The 23,350-nt window shown below is 49.0% G+C and overlaps 1 protein-coding gene across 9 annotated transcripts in view; it reads right to left on the minus strand.

Annotated features, from left to right (window-relative positions):
• inpp4b (inositol polyphosphate-4-phosphatase type II B) overlaps positions 1-23,350 on the minus strand; it is an 81,299-nt gene that overhangs the window by 36,694 nt on the left and 21,255 nt on the right. For 5 of the 9 annotated variants that reach the window (XM_057035063.1, XM_057035061.1, XM_057035062.1 and 2 more), the window contains 2 exons: positions 13,513-13,592; positions 18-129 (listed from right to left, as the gene is read on the minus strand). In XM_057035063.1, the coding sequence (XP_056891043.1) occupies positions 18-129; positions 13,513-13,592 (192 nt within the window). Of the gene's footprint in view, positions 1-17; positions 130-5,455; positions 5,480-12,241; positions 12,333-13,512; positions 13,593-16,605; positions 17,005-19,855; positions 19,985-23,350 lie in introns of those variants that run through there. The other 4 variants (XM_057035068.1, XM_057035067.1, XM_057035070.1 and 1 more) reach the window with 4 other exon arrangements.

The following is a 23,350-nucleotide window of genomic DNA, read 5'->3' on the forward strand; positions in this document are numbered from 1 at the left end:
CTCCGACTTTTTCCTACCTTATGAGAGGTTTTCTCCGTACTGATGTAGTCAATGTCAGCCTCCTCCATTTCTCCCATCTTCAGTCGGCTCACCACCACTGTTCCCGCGGTGCTCACACCATCAGATGACCTGCGTGGAAACACGAGTCCTGGTCATTATTAAATCTGCAGAGAACCGGCGAGTAAAGAACAAAGTTTTCTACGTTTTCTCGTTGCCTGATAACCCTCCATTTTGAGGAAAAATAAAGCTGTTGGACTAAAAAGTGGAATCTGAGACAGACTTCTTGGGCTGCAGCTATTTCTTGTTGGAGGCAGAGTGTGCATAGAGAATGAAGCCAAGCCTGCTCCAGAGGGGCGCTGGTGGGGTTGAATGAAGGAACATTTCGTCATGCCGTTTAAGTGCCTGCCTCATATCTGTGTGCCCTGCTAGGCACAGGACTGATCCCTCAGGTTTTCATATCACTGAGCCCGACAAGTCACTTTTCCAATCGCGGAGCCATGATTAAGGAGTTGATAGAAAATCCATAGTATTGGCAGCGAGACAGACACTCCGAAATGAAGAAAAATGGTCTCTGGGCATCACCCGGGCAAGATGATCACCTTAACAGACCCATCCATAATGTGCTCAGTTCCACTCCAGCTGGAGAAAATATTGGATGGGAAGAAAGAGGTGGTGGTGGTGGTGGTGGTGGAGGGGGGGGGGGGTGTGACACACCACCCTGATGGAGGGGGGAAGGGACGCACAGACAGTGAAGGTAACATAAAAAAAGGATGTTTTCGGGGGCGCTCCATCTTTGTTGGACAGGAGGGAGTATATCTAATCGCACCATAGGGATACGGGGAAAGGGTAGAAGAGACATGGGGAGGAAAATGAGTGGAAAGGTGTGAGTGTGTGGGTGTGGGTGGGGGTGGGGGGGTCCTGGGAGCATCAGTTAGCACCTAATGTCTTGCTGCAGTCCTAAAGCAAAGAGAATAACATAGGTTGGTTTTAGAAATCTAATCAGCGTCCGCCGCAAGACACCTGTCTCCGTGTTTACGTCTGTGCTCATCACTCCTGTCGCCCACGTTCGACACGATCTCCCTGCAGTGGAGGGCTGGAGCGCGGCGGAAGAAAGTCACCCTGACATTGAACGAGCGGCGCCCCGCGCATAATTGCGGAAATGAAGATTAACAAGTGTCACATTTAGTGATAGTCTTCCGTCAGTAAACCTCTGGGGTTACAGCGGCCTCCTACTCTTTAGATTAGCCTGCTGCAATCCACTAATGAAATCCCATTGAAAGAGTAAAGGGGGGGGCGCCTTAAAACTGCCCTGGCACAAGAGCTTCCTACCTTTGTGAGGCGTATTGTGTGTTTTTACACCCTGCTATACACCTGCTCAGACACATCCCCACCCTCGATTCAAAGGAACTCTTCAGCGGCTCAATCTGGCGGTGCGATCGACGTGCGGCCTTTCTAAGAATTTCGAGAAAAAGGAACATTTCTGGTCTCTTGCGGAACTTTTGTCCCGTTTTAAGCAGATGACCTGCAATTACGTCCTGGTAAGGCTGGGAACGGAGTTGCGGAGGGTAAATAAGCTCAACTCCTACGCACAACCGTCCCTCCTTCACCTCCTGTTTACCGCCTGTTGGCTCCGGCACAGACGCAAATTTGCAGATCATTCTTGGCTCGCAAAGCCCCCATTTTTGTGGCCACGCATCAGTTTAATGACACTTCATCAGGCGGCTTTGTTAAAGTGACAAAGATAATTGGCTCAAAATCTCTGCAATGTGTGCGAAAAATAATTAGTGAGCAGGGAAGTGCCTGATATTTGATGTTTTTGGAGGGCTGTTTGCACTTTGCAAGCATGTTTTCTCATGTGAGAACATAATAAACCCTAATTTGCCTAAAGCAACTGATGATGTCCCTGCAATGTACCACAAATTCCAACAATCCATTAAAAATCTTTATCCCAATTAGATCTCTGCATCAAGTGATTGCGATTCGAATCAAGACAACAACCAGCCGAGAAGAGGCTAAAATTTGTGCTCTAAATAATTTCAGTCCATCTTGTAATTAAGAATTGGGGCATTCGACTAAGTCGAAGACAAATAATACAGAGAAGCCTGAATAAAAGATCCCAGGGTGACTGGACCAGTTGCAGCCTCCAGATGTGGAGCTGATGTGAGGACACTTGCCCCTGAACACTGATGCACTTTTCAAATGCTGCGATTATTTCACAGAAACTGTATCTTCTACTGAATATCAGCTCATTAAACCCGAAAGACACAATGCAACAAACCCTCCAAAAATTCCACTTCCACCTAAAATTGCTGCCCCCATGGGGGAGATAAAAGTGAGCCTTGTTTTCAATACCTGGGATTATTATTATTGAAGGGAGGTCGGGGGCCTCAGGCTTCAGACAATAAAGCTAGCTTTAGCCTGACGCGCATGAGCTGATAAGGTTCTGTCAGATCGCTAACATGCAATTTACAACTCACAGAGGCCGTAAACCATCAAGTACTCTATCATTTTACACTTCCTGAAAACAGCCAACATTCACATTTAAAGCAACGGGGAGCTTTACTGTGAAATTTAGACAGTACTTGTTTTTCATCGGACGACCCCTTAACAAACAACTTCGATCCAATAGTTTTTTAGCACTGGCTTCTATTAGCTTGTCCTCTTGACTTTATTGACGTAGCATTAGACCTCTATTTTAGAAAGCTACAAAGTGCATTTATGGAGAAAGATGAATGTCAAGAACATCAGCGCAGACAAGAAGATGTTAAACATCGACCACAAAAACAAAGGCAGAGCTGTGAAACGTTCACAACCTCACATTGAGCAACGGAGGAAAAAAGAAGGATCTACGGTAATGATGGTGATTACGCACACGCTCCGGCAGATGGCCAAACGGTCAAAGAGAGACTAAACAAAAGTGAAAATAACCAAGCTGCCATCCTCATGTACGCCTTCAAAGGGTTGTGTTCAACTGCTCGTGGGCGGAGAAAATCTGAACCGCAACAGAGGCGCAGAAAACACACCTGAAACGCTCCCACCAGCCGCCCGGCTTCACTTTAAAACACCATAAATACAAAAGAAGAGGGAAGGTCCTCCAGCATTTAAGCTTTTAGGATTCCTTCAGGACACTATGAAGCTCTACAGGTCGATGGAATGGGAGTGGTGGTGGCGATGGGGGGGGGATAACGGCCGGGAATCGACACGGGCAACGAGACCGCGCCTTAAGAGAAGCAGGGGCAGTTGACCTATATAAAGCTGGACGGTGCGCTAAATATAGGCCTGGCTAGTTTTCACTGAGGACAGATGTTGGGACGGGAGCGTAATAACGGAGCGACGCTTCAGCAGCCGTACGCAGCCATGGCTGGCGGGTGATGTCATCGCCCGACGCGGCAGGGATGCGGATATTCTGAACGTTGTTGATGGAAGAGCGGGGGGTAAAAAGACACAGGGGTGGGGTATTAATGTGGGAAAGAGAATGCGATGCGTGGTGCAGTGGGAGGGCCCGCGAGGTCGACGCAGCAGAACGGACTTCGTTTTTATGCTCGCCACCTTGACAGAAAAAACAAACGCGTCCTTTCTTGCGAAGAGTCTTTAAGTCGATCCCGCTCTCTACGGTCGGGGCCTCTCGGTTCCGGAACATCCTGCCTTCAGCAAAGTCAGTGAATTCTTTTAAAGCTCTTCTTAAATCTCATTTCCGCAGACATTCACGGGATGTTTCTCCTCTTTTTAACTTTGAAAAATATGCATTGAGGGGAAGGGAAGGCGGCGGGGGGGGGGGGCGGGGGGGTGTTTATTTGAAGCACATTCATAGTTACGATTTAAGGAAAATAGTTTCGTTCAGGCTCGTTTCCAACATTCGCCTGGGGGCTTAACCTGACCTCGAATCTTCAACCAAACTGGATTTATTCAGCCGACACCGGTGGGACCGAAGGTTTTACAGCAGCCGTTGTAGGAATCAGTTTGCTACAACACATTTGTGATAATAGGAGCCGTGTCAGGGGCCGGACACATACTTGCACACCATTTGTGACTTTTAATGCATCCCATTTGTTCCACTTTTGTCACACACACACTGGGATATTCCTCCGTGACAGGAGCCGTCTTCACGCTACGTTTGCTTTTATGTTAGCGGCTTACGCAGTGTCAGAAACGGCTGTTTTCACACTCGAAGCAAGGTGGGAGGATGCGATATGTTTAAGAAATGGCCTCACTTTTGGGCTGCGGCCCTGACTTGTTGATGAAAGCCACAATCCCTCCCTTTCTAGAGCGCTTCTACCTGGAAGAGAAAACGAGGAAGCCTTTTTGGACTTCCCAAAAACTTCTCTCATCATTAATATTCCTTTAGGCTAATTGGGTGTACTTCTGCCTCTGGCCCACTGGCTTCTAGAATAATCACTACTGTAATGATGATGTCTTCTGATGATGTCTTCTCAAACTATTTGTGGTGATTTGCCATATAACAATTTACCGAGGGAGGGAAAAGTGCGTGAAATGGGAATGAAGCCAAAAACTAAACATCTCCCACACAATCCAGCACAAAACACCTGGAGAACAAGGACCAGGCGGTGCCACATCTGACTGTGGTTACCACAAAAAATGCGCTCAGCACTTGTCTTCAGTCACATCGATGTACAGTAGATCTTCACTGGTAACAGCTCGACCCATTAAGGACAAGGAATTTCGGAACTCAAATATTCCAGCCGTGTTCATTCATCAGGGTTTGGCACCTATGTAACGTCTAAATATGTATTTCTTCTGTGCATCTCCAAAGGTGTGCTGGGGTTGTTCAGGAATACGACGCTGAGAACAATATAGAGAAATTATTCTGTCTTCGGCAATTCAGACAATGAGCGTGGGTGGCAAACAGCGCGAGGCACAAGAGAAAAATCAAAGGAGTGGAGGAGCGCAGGACAACATTTGAGTGGGAAGGGTCAGACAGGCAGCGACACAAAGACGAATGTGTGCACATACGGGCGATGACCTTGGACTCCGCTCCCTCCGTCAATACTGCATTATCATCCTTTATTGTTGGTGCTGGGGATTAAACTGTAGACGCGCAGGCCGCATTAGCATTAGCAGACAGGCGTCAGAATCAGAAACGGATGGGCGTAGAGAGCGTCTGTTTTATGTGTAAATGATTCAGGAGTGTATCCGGCGCCCAAACAAAGAGCCAGTGAGCTTTCCTAATTATTTTTTCAAACAAAGAGGGAGACTTTTCTTTCATCTTTCTCCAACAATTTCTTCTTTTCAAGCTCTCCAAACCACCAACGACTGACGTGCTTACCGGAGGTAAGAGCGACTGCTAATGCCAAAGATGGCATGATTCCATCTCTTTAGGGGTGAATACACGAGACTGGAATTAGAAAGAGAGTTGGAATCGGTCCAGCAGCATCCGAAAGTTCATTATCCACTGAAAGACTGTCCACCCTGGACAGGTCACCCGTCCATCACAGACCTGAGACAAGCAACCAGGAGCTGAGCTTCCACCAAGTGTTGTTGACTTCACCCCGAGATGTTAGAGCCTTTATTCAGCTTGTGTCCCCGCTGCTCGGCGTGTAGGTTGGACGCCAACAGCTGCATTACGTCAGTGAATTGACATTGTAGCGTAGCGGAGCTCTGAGGGAGCCTGAGATCAATCAGAAGGAAGAAAGTCTGAATTTATCGGAAGGGAGACAAAGTCAGCCGAGCCTTCTTTGCATCGAATCCTCGCTCACGCTGTTACAGGTTACGGCAGAGATGGATGCAGACTGTAGCTGTAGGAGGAGAACAGCAGAGGGAAAGACACGGAGAACATGTGCAAGGGGGCAGGGGGGTTAGTGTGGGCTTAGTTTCTCCTGGAGCTAATGAGCCTCTCCACGAGTCAGAGGGAAATGTCGGTTGCTCGTGTGGGATTCTATGGGATTCTAACATCTGGTCCGACATAAAAGAGTCAAACAGGAGTTGAGCTACGAACCTCCGCTGCCTAAAAGCAAATCAATCAGTTTAATTGAGCTGTATAAGTAAACAACAGGCTCAGAGGCGCTCTTCACCTGATGTTAGCAGGTGTGTGTTGGAATACAACATTTGTGCTAGTTACCCTTCTGAGGAGCTCTTGAGCACCGGTGTGATCATGGTTTAATGCAGCTCCTCTTTGCCATTCATTCATTTACCAATGATGTCAGTAATAGACGGTTATACTAGGAGCTATATATTAGCATGCGTGCTAACAGGAAGGGACCTGAGGGGGGAACTGGTGGCACCATGACGACACTAGCCAGTTATTAATGTAGTTAAACATTTCAATCTGGCCTCAGTCTCATAATATTTGCACTACTCATGTGCTTCAAACACTGGCAGGGAGTTCTGTGCAGCTCTCTAACTCCTGCAAATTTCCAAACCATTTTGGAGAAACAACCTTTGTGTACCCGGTGCTGTATGTCTTCAGTAATAAAAATAGAAAGTCTGTGCCTCATCTTTTCCTGGACGCTAAAACAGAAGCGAATATAAGCCCAAACTTCAGGCAGGAAATGTTTCTGGGTTGTTCTCAGCCGAGGTGTTTCTTCCTGTCACTTTCTGTCTCCGAAGTAACACAAAATATAGTCTAGGGAGCTAAATAACCCAGAATTCTGTGCTGTAGTTAAAAGAACACAACAAACATTTGACCTTGACCATGAAAGCGGTCGGACATCATTACAGAAACATGAGGGTTATTTAATAAAGGAAATGGCCACATTTTCCAGAGAAACTAAACGTTCACACACGCGCGGAGACAACGGACCTTTGCAACTGTTTATGTAAATAGCAGCAAACCAAATAATGGGAATGCTCCCCGCAGCACAGCCCAACCCCCAGTTTACCCCTGACCCCATCGGCGGGGGCTCTTTATTATGCGCCCGGAGTACGTCTGTCGCGGTCGGGACCATCGCCCCTTGAAAAATGACCCTAAGGGGGATTTTTACAGGCAGGTAATTATGAGCTAACGTTTTAAACGGAAGCGCCACCTGCAGGTCACACGGTGAACAACATCATTTCGGCCTCCTCGTTTGTGACAAAGACGTGGGCGGGTAACGAGACGATGAGGATAACATCAGTTTACAGCTGCAGATCTGCACGTACACAGAAAAACTATAGTTTCATTTTGATTATGAAGAACATCGGGGGTTTTCCACCCTCACACTGGGATGACATTTACTTCCTTCTGCGCCATAAAAGCGAATCTGCACCCTGGTTTTATTGTGATATACCTGCTGATGGAACACCGCAGCACTGAGCAACCGCAGTCAAATACTTATAAACTTACACACACACGTGCACGCGCGCCCAGCCGGGGATCTTTGACATCGTCATCACGCTACAATCGCTGGGGTCGAGCATCGGCGTGCTGCAGAATGTCAAGGTCAACGGACAAAATCCCGCTCTTCCAACCTTTCCGACATCTGCCTGCGCATATAATCGAGTCCCAACTCATCCGACTGCAGCAGTCCAAGTTTTACTCTTATAGGAAAATCAATGGACTTGGAAGAAATGTAAACATGTCTATTAAAGACAATGAAGGTGACATCAATAAGCATAATATAGATGGAGCCATCTTTCATGCAGCTCTCTCTGCCTCTCGCCCCACCACAGTGGCGGGGGGGGGGGGGGGGCTTCAGTGATAGAGCACAATTTAGAAACAAAAACAGGATGACACATTTCATACACCTGCTTTCGTCCTCCCCTTCATTATCGCCCTCCTGTCATTTAGCGATCCGCGCCTCCAGCCTGCCTCTGAACCATGTCGGGCCAGATTATTAAATTTCCCTCCCTCATCTTTGCCTCCTAACACATTTCATTTTCCCGTCCTATTGACCCGTGTGCATGTGTCGTACTGCAAAGAGATGAACTATGATTGACTCATAGACTAATAGATTTTGTGTGGTGCAGTTAGCTTACTATGTTTAGCTAACCGCATTACCCCAGGATTGGCTCCAACCCTGATGTTATAACATACATAATTAAGGCGGCCTGTCAATTTCCTCCACTGCCCATTTTTCTTTTAATTTTCTCAGACTTACATTCTGATGCGACTTTGCAGCTATTTTCATATCCGCCCGTGAGCAGTGGAGCCTGGGGAGCGCTCGGATTGTGCAGACCCGTGTGGGGAAAAAAAGCATTTTCAGTACCGAGGGAGGAAAAACAAGAAAGGCCAAATGTGCATTTATTGCAGCCCAGCCTTTCCAAGCTCATTTAAAAGCATATGTGGGGTGTGCGTCTACTTCATGCGTTGTAATTCAGTCCGTGAGTATAAGATCCCGTGTGCGAGGGTGAACCCATTGACGATAAGTACCGCATCAGCGTTTGATTATCCGACGGTAGAAACACTCGTGTGAAATTGTGCTAAAGTATAGAGTTTGACCTTGCGGCTTGTTGAGTAGCTTCAGAGTGGCGGAGGAAAGATCGCATCAGTGGGAGGGTGTGATAAAATACGCAAAGCGTTTCATTAAAATGCGCCAGCGTGCAGATGGTCGCCCGGGCCGTTAGCCTAGCTTTGACGTCGCTGAGTCACACACAAACCGCCATCATTGTTTTTTCCACCTCTCAAAGAAACTGTAATCGTTTGAGATATAGGAATAAAAATCAATCAGGTGACTATTTTTTCGTCCACATGCATCAGATGTTTCAAACAACACCACTTTAACTGTGTTTAAGTGTCTCAATTTTGGTTTATTGTCACCATTTTGCCAATGTCGTCATCTACATTTATTTTTTTCTGGATTAAGGTGTGAGATAAATTCCTTTTGGGTCAATAATATAGTGTAATTCTTATTTCCATTCATTAATTACCCTCCTCCAAATCCACAGTCTTCCAGTTTTGTAGCAGGAAGCATCAATAGCCCCATGAAAGCCAAATTTATGCCTCAGATTTATTCCCATGCGTCCTGAAAAACAAGAGATATACAGCAAACGCTGTGAAACAAATATGACTAAAGCCCATCAGCCAAATACCTCCGACATCCCAGCGCTGCAGAGAGGCCATAAAACAGTACAGACCACAAAAATGTCACTTCAGTTTTCAGGTCCTCCCTTCAGAAATTCTGCCAAACACCCCAGATAAATTAAAAAGAATATGCGCGTGGTGCGTTTAATATGTTGTTTATTTCCTGCTGGACATTTCGGATGGATGTCTTTTCCCGCCCGACTCCGCTGACAGCCAGCGGAGCCGTTTATTGAGGGCCAATAAATCCTGTCTGTTAAACTGTAAATGTGGGACATTAGCCATTATGAGCCGCGAGGTAAATTCCGACGGGGCACGACGCCCACAAATAGGTCGCAACGTGCGCGATCATCAGCCCAGCACAAGCTCACCAGTCCCAGTTTGTTAATGATGTCCTGGAGAGAGGAGCAACGGTCACTGTCGCAAGGATTTCGGAGGGATGTGAAGCGGCGTCCGCCCACTGCTGTGGTAGCGTTGATACTGCACGTGCAAAAGGCATCGGAGGGCGCGCGGAAGGATACAACCTTGACTCTACATGAACAAGGTCCACTATAGACACACAAAACAGTGTTTGTTCAGTTTAAATGGACCAGAGGGGTGATCTTTAGTGTGTGTGTGTGTGTGTGTGTGTGGGGGGGGGGGGGGTCTAGCAAGGCCCTAAAAAAGGGACAGAGAGTCAGCAATCTCGGAATTAGGGCCGTGCAGGAGCGAGGACTCCGCTGTGGTAAAATGCCACGGCGGAGGGGGTGAGAGGGAAAAAGCCACGGCGCTCCGGCTGCACGGGCACTGGGATCAGATAATGGAGCCTCACAGCGGTGGGTGTGTGCGCAAACATGCGCGCCGGCAAATAAGTTCATATCAAAATCAACACTCCAACTGGGTCGGGGAGGGCCTCGCCCAGCGGAGTGGAGAAGGTTTGAGAGATAGCAAGAGAGAGGAACAGCGGGAGAGGATGAGGATGAAGCCGAACAGGCAACTCTCTGGACAGCTACACTCTAAACGTCACGTAATAGAAGCGCGACTGTCGTGTTGACTTTTATATCACGCTCATTCGTCATAGATCAGCCAAGATTTTGCCCCGACCGGAAAATCATCGCAGCTCCTGTGAGTTATGACCGTGGGGGTCAGAGGTCAAGAGTCAGTTTATGTAACACGGGAACGGAGATTTACTGCAGCCAGTGTGTGTGTGTGTGTGTGTGTAGCAGGGCAAAGGCTACTCGGAGGCTGTGACGGCTCGTTTCGTTCGGAGGGAGCACTGAGTGGCACCATTCGGCCCGCTGCGCTCTTCCTCTCCGAGTGTCCGGAGCGCTCGGCGCTCTTCATCACGCATGCAAAAACCGCCAGGTGGCTCCAAATTTCTGCACGTGTCATCAGTTCAGACGGAGCGGAGCGCACGAGGCGGCAGCAGAGTGGCACCGACGTGGAAATGCTCACAGCAGCACATCCTTCCTGTTGCATCCACCTACACCTACACAACGTGTCTTGTATGTTTCTACCGCCCCCCCCCCTCCCCCGACTGTGGAAAGCAAAACGTGCACACTGTGAGGTTGTGCCGGATCTTCAGGGTAAAAGTCCACTTTACTCAGGTCAGCAGATCATTAAAAGCCCAGATCTTTTGCAGGGTCGGTCTCCAGCCGATTCAGAGCGACAATATTCATTTATGGCAAACTTGAGCCAACTACACGAAATAACCCAAAGGGTCGTTAGTTATTCCCTTTCAAACCAAAATCAGCTCTTTGCGGTTCCGAATTTCAAAGACGTATTTAATGTTGCTGCATGTCTCTCGTGTAAGAGTGTCAATTCTCTTGTAACCTTGATACCAGCGAGCCCCGGTCCTCCCCGGGGGCCAAGTCCGCGTGTCCAACACTCATTTAATCTTGCTGCAAAGTGTCAGGCGCCATCAAATCATAAACAAGACACATAAACTGTCATAAACGTAACTGTTCTTGGATGAAAACGCCTGCGAGTCGCGAGGAAAGCGGAGAAATGCCAAATTTAAGGCAATAAGAGACGAGTGAGCGGACTTCATTGGAGGGACGAGCAAAAAGTCACAAGCACTCGGCGGTCAAAGGCCAATTTTCTCTGTCTGGTCTTTGCAGGAAAATAAATGTGAAGCTTGTGATGAGGAGCCGCTCGTGTTTGTATTGGTTTTGGGCAATCAATCGTCATCTCCTGGAGATAAAGTAGTCCCGCGGCCGAGCAAAGTCAAGTCAAATTAAAGCATTTTCTGCGGCATCCAACTGTAATGACCACAAAACGCGGCCTGAAAGCACCTCGCCGCATCAACGCCGCAGCCTCAGGGCCGCCGGGGCTGCAGCGCTGACCAGACAGCTGTGACCCGACAACTCGTCCACAGGTCCAACAAACCAATGAGTAACGCGCTCGGCTCTGCACCCTGCAGCACCCTGGATCAGGACCCGCTCCCGTCTCTGTACCGTTTAAACAGTAACCCCGCCCCCTCCCACCTCAAATGTATAGACGGTATGTTTAAATCGGGATAAACTATTTTACCCAGCTTAATTCTCATCGCCTCTGCAGCTGAAGCGCGTCTGCCTCAGATCTGGCTCGGACCGGATCTGTCAGAAATGAGCTGGAGCTCTTAATTAGGCTGACGAGGTGACATCAGCTGCAGCCAAGGTGAGACACGAGAGTTCTGCTTTTCTTTGGCGTCTAAAACAGAGAGACAGACGGAGGAAGTGGCGCAGCTTGGGGCGTTAGTGGAGAATGTGCACGTGTCATTAAACAGATGAACGCGATCGACCCGGCATCCTTTTTCTAACATTATGGGCCCCAAACCAAAGTTGAACGCCGAGTGTGTGTCCCGTAATGCTCTACGCACACGATGAAAAAGCCCAAAATCGATAACCCTTAAATTAGGAACCGCCGCCGTACAAGATGTTCCTGGAAGTGTAATATTCCCAATCTGAAGGGGGAGAGCTGGAACATAGATAAGAGCGCCCCCGAGACACCGGAGCGCTGCTGACATTTTAAAAACTGATGTTTCTGTTATTTAAAAAACAAGTGGAGTGGAGGACATCAGATTATCCCGGGGAAACAATCCACAGCCGAGCGGCAACATGAAGCAGAAGCAGCAGAGCGCCGTGACAACCGGAGGGGAAAAAAATAACCCGCAGCCCGCTCACACGGGCGGGGGCGGCGGCGGCGTGTCCGTGAACACGCAATTAACCAATTAACCAGTGACCTGGACCAGGAGAAGACGGAGGGTGGTGCAACGACACAAACATGGCAGACATGGAAACGAGGTCTCACTCAACAGGACCGGATCACCTGCAGGACTCAGGAGAACCGGAGCAGACTTCATCTTCACCACATTTCTCCTGGAACTTCTCACCAATCTCTCGTTTCTGCACCTGCTGGCTTCAGTTTTTATTCCGATTGTCTTTTAGGGTGGTGCAGAAACGCTGCGGGATGGGATTCAACCTGGTGCCGTCCGGGCTGTTTTACTGACACCTCCTTTATGGGACCATTAAAAACCCGGGAGGAACCTCCGACGCTACACTTCTGCAGCACCTGGGCCGAAGGAACCAAAGGAAAGGGAGGAAGGGCTCCTTGCTGCTCCTGTCAGGAGGTGAAGCCATTAGGATGTTGCATTAGTCCGCCCATCTGCGAGCAATTCATCTCTTTTAGCTCCTGAGCTGCGCACCTTTTCTCCACGCGGCCGCTGCAGGAGACCACCTGCCCGTCAGTTAAATATTGATGCGTTTGTTTATATGCACGCAGATGGGGCTGTTGACGGGACGGAGGGTTATAGATCACAGCCCGTCCTCCGATGAGACCAGCGGGTTTGTTTTTTGTTGTTTTTTTACGGCGGGCTGATCTGCGCCGCCTCCTGGTGGCGATAATTGGTTTCATTCACGTCGCATGAAAACTGAGGGCCGAGTTTCCATTTAAGCTCCATCACTCAGGTGAAGAGTTGCTGCCGTGTTGTCATGCTGAATAATGCATGAAGACTCACCTGACCTCGAATTAAAGAACGCTCTGCAGCAAAAAGCACCGCAAAAACAAGAACACAACCATAATTAGATACCGGTTCCTGCTGGCTAAACCTCGGCGGGCATGTATTTATAGACCTGCATCAAACTTGCAATCACGTCAAGTTCTTCCAAAGATGGAAGCCGCATCGGATTTGTCAGGAGTTTGATAACCTCTCCTTGAAAAGGAAATTAAAAAGAAAATCACCTTGGCTGTGCAAAATGAATAATCCTGCTTTTTAAAGGTGCTGATTGTCTGAATTTGACATCAGGTGCATCTGACAGTTAGCATTAGCATCCATTATTTACAGCATTACATTATTTTGTACAGAATATTCTAAAATGTCCTTGGGAGACAAATGAGAGGCGTCTATTTGAATGAAATGTGCATGTTTTCTTTAGATTACATGGATTTTATTCTCATTTATTTTAATATTTCTGGCAGCAACGTCCAAACGTGTTAATATTTACGGCGGTTTTGTGAAAAGACCCGTTCGTGTGGCGGTGAGGTCAGAGTTTTGCTGAGTCTGGAAGGACAAATCAAGTGCAACGAAAACATGTACTTACTTGAGACTCAAGGCGAGGCGTTCATCTTTGGCCCTCAGCAGATCACTAACGGCAAACGTGGCGCTGCCCAGGAAACAGCTCTGTAAACAAGACAGCAAACTGAAGGTGGGTATCACCGTTTTCCTTCCATATTAAAACTGCCGTGTTTAATTAGTTGACCCATTGACTTTTAGCCCTCCAGAGGGGGGCGCTGTATCGTATGTTGACAATTATTGGTAATTCCGGATATGCAGAAAAAGAAGCGGCACAATTGATCTGCAAGGCTAATCCTGCCAACAAGGACACGGTTGGCATTTGAGAGAAAAGTTTTTACTCCGATCACTCTTCAAGGGCTTTGGGTGAGTTCCCCTCAAGAGGAATTTCAGTGTTCCACTAAATCGAAAATAAAAAGTTAAAATAGACTCCCAAGCTGCTGTTTTCTTCGGTTGGCTGAAGGCTCGTCTTCCCGCCCTCGCCGCTCCTGCCGCACGCTGCAGGCTCGGCGTTAACGTCGGGGTGTCGGCGGGTAAGAACTGGGTCATCCGGAGCGAAGAAGGTGAGGAGCCCATCAATAACAGCGAGGGGCCTCATTCTTAGAAAGGCTGCAATGCAACACAGTGGCTCTCAGGGCGGCGGACACAAGGCCAAACGCGCCCAGAGAATTCCTGCGCCTGCATCCAGCTGAGAAAGTAGGCAACCGGGAACAGAGTGGCTCCGGTGTCAGAACAGGGACGAAAACGCATTAGAGTAAGTGCACATGCACGCGTCCCTCAGATGTGTTCCTTTTCTTTCATTTGCTCGCACAGCTCAGCCCCGTTTATTTGTTTTTATTCGTGCGATGAAAGCGGCTGTGATGGTTCCGCGAACGTGAAAGCAGAGGTTTTTGTGTTCCGACAGCCTCTTTCTAGTCAGGATGGCAGAAAACCCCACCAAACACCCCAGGAATAAGTTGTCAGATGTTTCAGATGCTCGACACTTGCAGGACCAACAGCAAGACGCGTCCACCCGATCAGATGTGGCGACGGCGCCCGGCTCCAGTCGCACATCCGAGCAGAACTGCACGCCATTGATATTACTTGAAATGACTGATGAACGCTCCGAACTCATCAATCCCAGCCTGCGTGTTTACAAAATGCCAAAAATGTCTCTCATTACCAACGTCAGAACGGCCGCCGGTGGACAGGAGGCAGATTTATGCTGGCGTAATACGGCGTAATGCGGCTTTGATCTCGCATTGCCAAATACTTTGTTGCTGTAACTCCCCTCATGAATCATTTATTTTCGCTTTATGAATCACTTTTAAACGCGTGAAAGGCGACAAGCTTATCTCAGAGTCCAAATCACTGAAAACAAAAAGCTACTCTAGGAAGAAACAACTTCAGAGGTGGATTTAACGCTAACCTACAGCGCATTCAATCTTCTTGTTGGACTCTCACGTGCGCTTTATGCGAGGCGACGACCTGTCAGCTGGGACACGTGGACACGTGACGCGTGTCAGGGGGCCACGTCTCCACCTGGCAGGTGTGCACCGAATGACAAATTAGCGATGTGCTGTTTAGCATAATGACAAGTTAATGGATAATATTTGGATTAAAAACATCTCGTTTGTCGGCTCCGCCGCCGTGTTGCTCTCGACTCGCCGTCGCCCTCTATCAGATTCAAAAAAGGTCATCCTGTCTGCTGACCTTTTCTCTCAAACCTCTATTATCTTAGCATTTCCTGCCACTTCCTATGAATGCCCAAAGACTTACAGTAAAATCCGCCGTTCTTACCACACACACACGCGCACACACACAAACACACACGCGCACACACACACGTGCACACACACCACACACACACACAGAGACAGTCTGGGCTCAGTTATAATTAGGCAAACAGACTCGGGCCTGCATGTACACAAAAAGAGAATGATGAGAGCAAACACGGCTGTTATTGTTCAAAAACAACATCATGCATCATGTTGAAATTCCAAAGCAGCACAAATTCACCAAGACGAACAACCCCGAGCAGGAATTAAGCAGGATGAGGAGCCCGGCATCCTTCCCCAGCACTGATGCATCACAGCCAATCCCGACTCGCCCCGATAACCTCGGAGCAGGAAAGAAGGCCATTAGGCTGCGGCGTAAAGTTGTGTCTCCGCGTGGCCATTACGCGCACGTCGGCGGAGAGCGTCTTGTAAATGGTGCTGGAAATCCATCCCTTTGCATCTTTTTATGGCCCTTCAACACCAACACTTTAAAAGTAATGAAGCTCTGGAGACTCGGTCCTCCGGCCGGACTGGCTGCGCAAATGAGTGGAGGGGAGGGGGCGCGGGGGGGGGGGGTGCAAAAGACAAATGATGCTCTTCCAGGATCATGGAGGATTGATTGCGATGGTCCCCCCCCCCCACATGCTATAACTCTCTCCCTTTTCCATCCGTCTTCTGGCTCATTCTCCCGACTGGAGCCACTGAACACGTTGGCATCAAACTACAAGGGAGACTTTTGATGTACGATCACCTCCGCTCACTTTTAAAATGAAGTGTCAGTTGCTGGCCAGCATTTCACCACACACACACGCACACGCACACGCACACACACACACTTGCGGTTAGCACGCAGGGCTGACGTGCACTTGTCTGCGGACCTCAAGGAGCCACAGTTTCGATATGACACTTGGCAGAGATAAACGGCCGATGTGGGTGTATTTTCTCTCTCTCTCCTCACTCACACACACACACACACACACACGCACACGCACACACCACACACACACACACACGCACACACACTAAATCCCTAAAACTCTCCTCATCTGTCACACGCACGCAGGCTGCGGAGGATATCAGAAGAACGCACGCTCGGGTTCTGACACGCGCCTTAACGCACGCATTAGGCGAGAAATCCATGGCAGATTCGCACCGTGGAAGCCGGTGGGTCGCCACAGAGGCGCTACTGCTTCACTCCAGTTAGGACTTTCCAAACTGCCCTAATTAAGTCACCGGAGATCTCGCGACGCGCCGTTTAAACCAACGTGCCAGCGCGCGCGCGTTCAGGCGCAAAACGCAGATGCAGGAACTTGAAAGGCTGGGGGACACTCGGCGAAAGCAAAAACATGAGGAAGTCCACTTACAGTTTTGCTGCACACAATCCTTGCAACACAGGCGGGTAATCCAGCGAGACAGCGCGAGAGGAGGCGCAGACATCATAAATGAAGTGAGGCTGAGCCAAAGAGACGGGCTGACATTCGAGGGGAAAAGGGAGGTAAAGAGATGCTGTGTCCTCTTCTTAACGGGCACCGGAGTGATCTTCCTGCACAGCCCCCCCCACTCCAGGACTCGGTTCGAGAAATTCCGAGCGGGCGCGACAAATTCACGCCTTGAGGAGCAGCCAAGACTGTAAACACGCAGACACGTGAAAGCCGGAGGAGCGACGCAGCCTCGGTGGCTCAGACCTGGCTGAGCTGCGGAGAGACACTGTTGCTACTGCTGGGAGAGAGAGAGGGGGGGGGGGGATAAAGAGAGAGGGAGAGAGACACACAAACACGGTGAGAGAGACAGAGAGAGAGAGGGAGAGAGACACACAAACACGGTGAGAGAGACACAGAGAGAGAGATGGAGAGAGACAGGGGAGAGAGAGGGAGAGAGAGACACAAACACGGTGAGAGAGACAGAGAGAGAGGGAGAGAGACAGGGGAGAGAGAGAGAGGGGAGAGAGACACACAAACACCGTGAGAGAGACACAGAGAGAGAGGGAGAGAGACAGGGGAGAGAGAGGGGAGAGAGAGAGAGAGAGAGAGAGAGAGAGAGAGAGGAGAGAGAGACACAAACACAGTGAGGGAGACACAGAGTGAGAGAGAGACACACAAACACAGTGAGAGAGAGACACAGTGAGAGACACACACACAGTGAGGGAGACACAGAGTGAGAGAGACACAGAGAGAGAGACACACAAACACAGTGAGGGAGACACAGTGAGAGACACACACACAGTGAGAGAGAGACACACACACAGTGAGAGAGACACAGAGAGAGAGAGACACACAAACACAGTGAGAGAGACACAGTGAGAGAGACACAGAGAGAGAGAGAGACACACAAACACAGTGAGAGAGACACAGAGAGAGAGACACACACACACAGTGAGAGAGACACACAGAGAGAGAGACACACACAAACACAGTGAGAGAGACACACAGAGAAACCACAAGAGGGAAGGGAGCAGACAAATCCAAGTAGATGAGGTGGAGCAGGGAAGGAGGAGGAGGGAGGAGGTTAGAACAACACAGCAGTCCCCTGCAGAGCCAGAAAGGAAGGAAGACAAACAATTAATGGGTGACGGCTCTATAGAACGACAGAGCTGTAGGGAGGGAAAAGAGCAGGACGGGGTGAGAGACTTGTGTCACACCTCAGCCTGTGACTCAGTTAGCTTACAGGAAAGTGAGCCCACATGAACTCCAACCACGTGTGGTGTGTAGCGGCGTGTGGACGTGCACGAGGGCCATTTCGAAACAGGTCGTCAGTGCGTTTGCAGACCAACGCCGTCGCCGAAAGGATGGAGGCAGAGGCAGACGGCGACAATAAGAGGGGGGCTTTAACCGGGCAGCAGCTCCAGATTTAGCAGGGTTTAATTCACCTGCGCTGACGCGGGAGGCTGAGTAATTCTGGGAGAACAAAGATCACACTCTTATCACCTACAACAGGTACACAACACACACACTCGTGCACCAATTAAAAGCCTTTGATAGCGCACAGTGGTTAACGGTCACCCGTAACAACAAGGTTCTGGGTCTCTCTGTGGAGTTTTCCTCTCAGACTGAAAAAATGCACGTCAGGGCTGATTGAAGACCCGTAATGGTGTGTGTGAGCGATCCGTCGGGGTCGTCACACACACGCTGAACCCTGGAGGTCGCAGCGGGGAATGAAGTCTGTGGGAAACGTTGATCCTAAGCGTTCCTGCCGCCGCCATTAGCACGAGGAGGCAAGTCATGTGGGCAAAATGACCATAACAAAAGGCTGAAAACGGGTTTCAGAAACAGCGTTTGAGTCTTTCTGGCATGAGATTTAACTGTAATTACATTTTCCGTGTCAAGTTGTACTTCCAAGTTCAAATTCCTGAAGCTCCCAACAAGCAGGAGGAAGGATCGCCCGATGAAGGCAGCGCACGCTCCCCGCGGTGAGATAAAGCCGACGCTGGCGCTGGCGAAGGGAGAAGCTTAGCTCATTTAAATTCCTCCATTTTTTTCCTGAAAAACCAAACCAGCACTCTCAGCCAGTTGAGCATTATCTGGTGTTCACACACATTATTGGTGGACCTTGTGCCAATCCGTAGGCAAACCTCTCTGAACAAGAGCCACTAGCAGCTTCTCTTTTGTTGGAATCGAGCACGGTTTGTCAGAATTCCTCTAAAATGTAGCCGATATGTTTCCCGGCCCCCAACCACTAGGAAAGCTTCTTGGGTAGTTACAGTAGTTATGGTAGTCACGGCCCCTCGTGTTCCTTTTATCGATTCCAAAGTTGCTGCCGGAGAATTTGCGTGTTGTCGGCTCAGAGAAGCTGGATAATAGATGACAGTTGCGCATCATTAGAACAGGGACAGGAGATCATCGGGGCTCCCTCGGCAGCGTCGGCTTCTGTACTGAAGGATCCAGTTCTGTATCTTATGCCCTGATGTGTGATTTTTTTTGTTTGTTGGCAGATTAATCTTTTTCTGAGGGAGAACTAGCATGTGGTTTGTTTTTAGATCCTGCTAGAGTGAAACTGAAATCACCCTTTTCTGCCTCGGCGCGATTGCCGCCTGTAAAATCTCTGAAGCGGGCTCTTTATAGGCGTAGTTTTCCATCTTTTAAATTTATAGTTCTATAATTCAGTGATAGGTCTTATCAGGAGGAAATCTCCAGGAGAACATGTGGAGAGAAGAAAGGAATCCATATTGAAACTAAATGAAAGGGGTGGGGGGGCAACAAGGGACGCATTAGCATGCATAATGCTTTAAAAAACACAATCAATACTTTTATATCAGAATGAGGACTTTGGTGCAGTGTTGTCAATATTTCGTGCATTCGCCTCTTTAATTAGCTAGCTGTGGGACACACACAGCTAGCTGTGATGAAACATTAGCTCCAGTGACACACTTAATCACCATCACAGTCGCTTTCAACGCACGCTGGACTTTAGGGGAGCTGGAGCCTTTCCTCTCAATAAATGACACATCATCTAAACACATTTGGAAGAAAATACAAAGAATCCTGAAGTGGAAGCCTCCCCCTTCCTCATAGCTTGAGCCGTTCATGTACCCTCAGCAAAAACACACAGGCTAATGTGCCTTTTAATGCTTTGAAGATGATGAGAACAAAGAAGACTAAAAGATGAGTAAATACTCACTGAATGATGGGCCCCTTTAGATCACGTCTATCTTAAAAAGTAGCAACAGAGCTGCAGGATTGTAAAGAAGTGGATGTTCTTTCTTCGTGACACGTGCGTGGACAGACAGGAGGGAGGGAAACAGGCTTCCTACCTGCTCTGGCAAACATTCTTCAGCTTGTCAATGCTTGCCCCCAAACAAGGAGCCCTTCCTCCCACCGGCGTCTGTCATCGTCCTCGCTCTGTCCCGGCTCTTCCTGACTTTTAATGATGTTTTGGCAGCGTGCGCTTGCCTCATCGAGTCACGGACAACTCAGAAAGTCGGAGTTTCTGGCAGGAGCCTTCGAGCTCGGCTCCGGGCCTACAGACAAACCTGCACACGGGAGCGAGAGCTGTTGGAGGCTGGAGTTTTGACAGTGGAAATATGCTCCAGCCTCCTCACAGCCACACACACGTGCGCACACATGCACGCTATTTGCTAGTCCATAAACTTTGATGGCTAATCCTGCTGCTGACTCCTGTCAAGGCTTCCTAAACCACTCTGAACACGGTTTGCTACACGGGCCGCAGACTTTTCTGCCCCGGCTGGAATCCCCTCTGCAGATGTGAGTGTCGAGGCAGAATTGACAAAGTGGAATCTCAGTTCCTCTCCTCTGTTAGCATCACGGCCTACATTCTTAGCTGCTCAGCCCACCGAGGCCCTGATGGAGGTTGTGGCTTTCGTAGCGTCCACCTCTCAGAGCCCGCAAATGCAGCGAGCTCGACGGGCTGCATGACGAGGGAGGAAGGAAGCATGTGATCCATTGACATCCTGTTTGTCGCGCTATTTTAGCTGTTTTTCCACATTATAGGCTCCTAGCATTTGGCAGCGGAAGAAAAACAGCTAAAACAAACCTGTGGTTATGTACACAACAACGGTGAATATCCATGGACAGATAACAGGGAATGTGCGGGATGTTATTCCCTATCCCTGTGTAATAGCAAGAAGCCGCTAGCTTGCCCCAAGGCCTCTGAGGCTGCAGGCTGTGGCTGAGTCTAGACCACATCTTCTTTCCTTTAGAAGCGCACAAACACACCCGTCTGGAGGAGCAGCGCTCTAATATGCCAGCTCATGCCTGAAGTGGTTAATAGCCCTCTTCTTCAGAGAGCAGGGCTATAGGGGCTGTGAAAGTAAACAGCGCAGATCAAACCGAATCTCTGCTCCTTTTGAAGAGTGCGAGACAATTACCGAGATCAGTGGTGCAGCCCAGAGGTGGTTAACAGTCCCAGACAGACTGGGGTCGGAACCAAATAAGCTGTACATTCAAATGTGGTGTACGCCTCGGCCAGCGTCTTTGGGGTAAGCAGGGACCAGAGCCTTTATCCATCAGAGCTCCAGCCTCATCTTCAGCCATCAACGCTTCACGCGGCCACACGAGACACAGGACGGTAGCGCTCTCATGCTAATCTAACGCTAATCAGATGAAGGTCGCTCCCCGGCTACCACGTCAGAAGTCGGAGCCGCCGTTGGGATCAATTATGCACGGCTGTGTCGTGTCAGAGCACGGCGACTGCATAGCGTGGGAGGCTGGAGCCACCCCGGGCGTCTCTTCTGTTCTAACGTACACAGCTGAATCCAAACACAGGAGGTCACTCAGGCGGCTCGCACCACCTTGACTCTGCTAACAAGACGACGGAGGAAAGAGTGGGAGAAGTGCAACAGCTGCCAGCCATTTCTGTTCCTCAGCACTCCAGCGGCCGTATTTGTTGCCTAAAAGACACGTTTGCCAGCTGATGTGGAACGCTACCAACACAACACGGGCCCCTCTGACGGCACGGCTTGGAAGTCAAATCTGTCCTTGGTGGGTAAAAGATGCAGATAAATACATCTAGAATTTGTTTTTGCTGTTTTGTTTGTGCATATGAATGGTGAGGGGGGGGGGACGAGATCAAAACAAATATATCGGTAGATCCCAGGGGGGGATGTATGCCTCTGAGATGTTTAAAAGCTTTCTGATTATCATAAAATTCAATGTACTCCAACAGAACCCGACTCCAAAGCGGCAACAAGGACTCCTCCGCCCCGTACTTGTTTGCCTTATCTGCCGCGAAAAGAGGAGGAGACGCAAGTAAAGATTGATTCTTTTCTTCAACAAAAACAGGCAGACTGATGCACAATGATGATTTACTTTAATGTTGATTAGCGGCCGTCACCGGGGGGGGGGGGGGGGGGGGGGGGCATAAATTACTCAATCGGTTTTGGGGTTTTAATTCCACCCTGTCTGTGCGGAAAGATGGGGCCAACGGCTACGGATGGCGTCTGTCCACGGACTCACACATCTGCACACAAACACTTATACACACTGTAAAGGACACAGGCTGGGCTGGCAAGCTAATCGTTAGCATAGTTAGCTGTGGAAAATAACACTCATACACACACATCAGCGCTTTCCACCAGCTCTCAAAGGAAACCATTACACTGCGAAACCTCACAGTAAGCCAGGCAGAAAGGGGATTTTCTTACGTAACCCCCCCACCCACCTTTATTATTTCTCACCTCCACCCATTCAAGAAATAATAAGCTACTTTTGGAGAACAGATAAAGACAGTCAGGAAAGCGTCACGTTTAACCGTGACCTGCTAACTCAGTGGAAGGATACCAGGGGGTGGAAGGATACCAGGGGGTGGAAGGATACCACGGGGTGGATTGTCAGGGTTATTTGATTAAAGTCTAAAATGAATAATACATTTTGAAATGATTACAGAGAAATATGACCTTGGGGAGGTGTGTGTGTGTGTGTGTGTGTGTGTGTGGGGGGGGGGGGGGTAGATCAAGTTTCTGGAAAAGGTGCACTTCCATATCAAATAGTTCCTGGTGTGTTTGGGAGGGCTGCTGAGCTGCTGGGTAACCCCAGGAAGGGTCCAGCGCTGTTGTTCCTCTCTCTCAACACCCAGAGTTGCAACAGGCAAAGACAACGTTGGGCAACTGTGTCTGCGGCTCCGCTCAGGGAGGATTTCTGCAACATGTGTAAATATTCACGGTTGCAGCAGCTTGACGGAAATATACGACAGGGCATAAAGGTGGTTTGAAGCTTTTGGAGCCTGTCAAAGTGAAATCATCCCAGTGGGGAACGTCAGGAGCCCATTGCTCAGCAGGTGGAGCGGCGTTCTTACTTGGCCTTACTGGGGCAACTTTATTCCTTTCCTCGTGTAATAAAGGGGGTGGAGCTGAGGGCAATCTCAGGCTTTAACGTTGAAGATGCCGTGTAGTTCTTTATTGTCAGGAGTGTATATTTACACAGGGTGGTGTAAAAACTGTCCTTATCCTGTGCTGTAACCAGCTGTAAAGACTGCCCGGCTCTAGGCCGCATTATCATAAATCAGAAAATAAAGAGGTAAAACAGCTGGAGGTTCACTTGAGTTGAACTGTAATTCCTCAAACGCACAATCGGGTGGGTTTTTCTTGTTTTTGCTTGGTGAAATCTGAATTTAAATGCACATAAATATAGTTTATAGCCATGTGAGTACATTGCATGT

This window comes from Takifugu flavidus, chromosome 6 (assembly GCF_003711565.1).
Source record: "Takifugu flavidus isolate HTHZ2018 chromosome 6, ASM371156v2, whole genome shotgun sequence".
NCBI classification, from domain to species: Eukaryota; Metazoa; Chordata; class Actinopteri; order Tetraodontiformes; family Tetraodontidae; genus Takifugu; species Takifugu flavidus.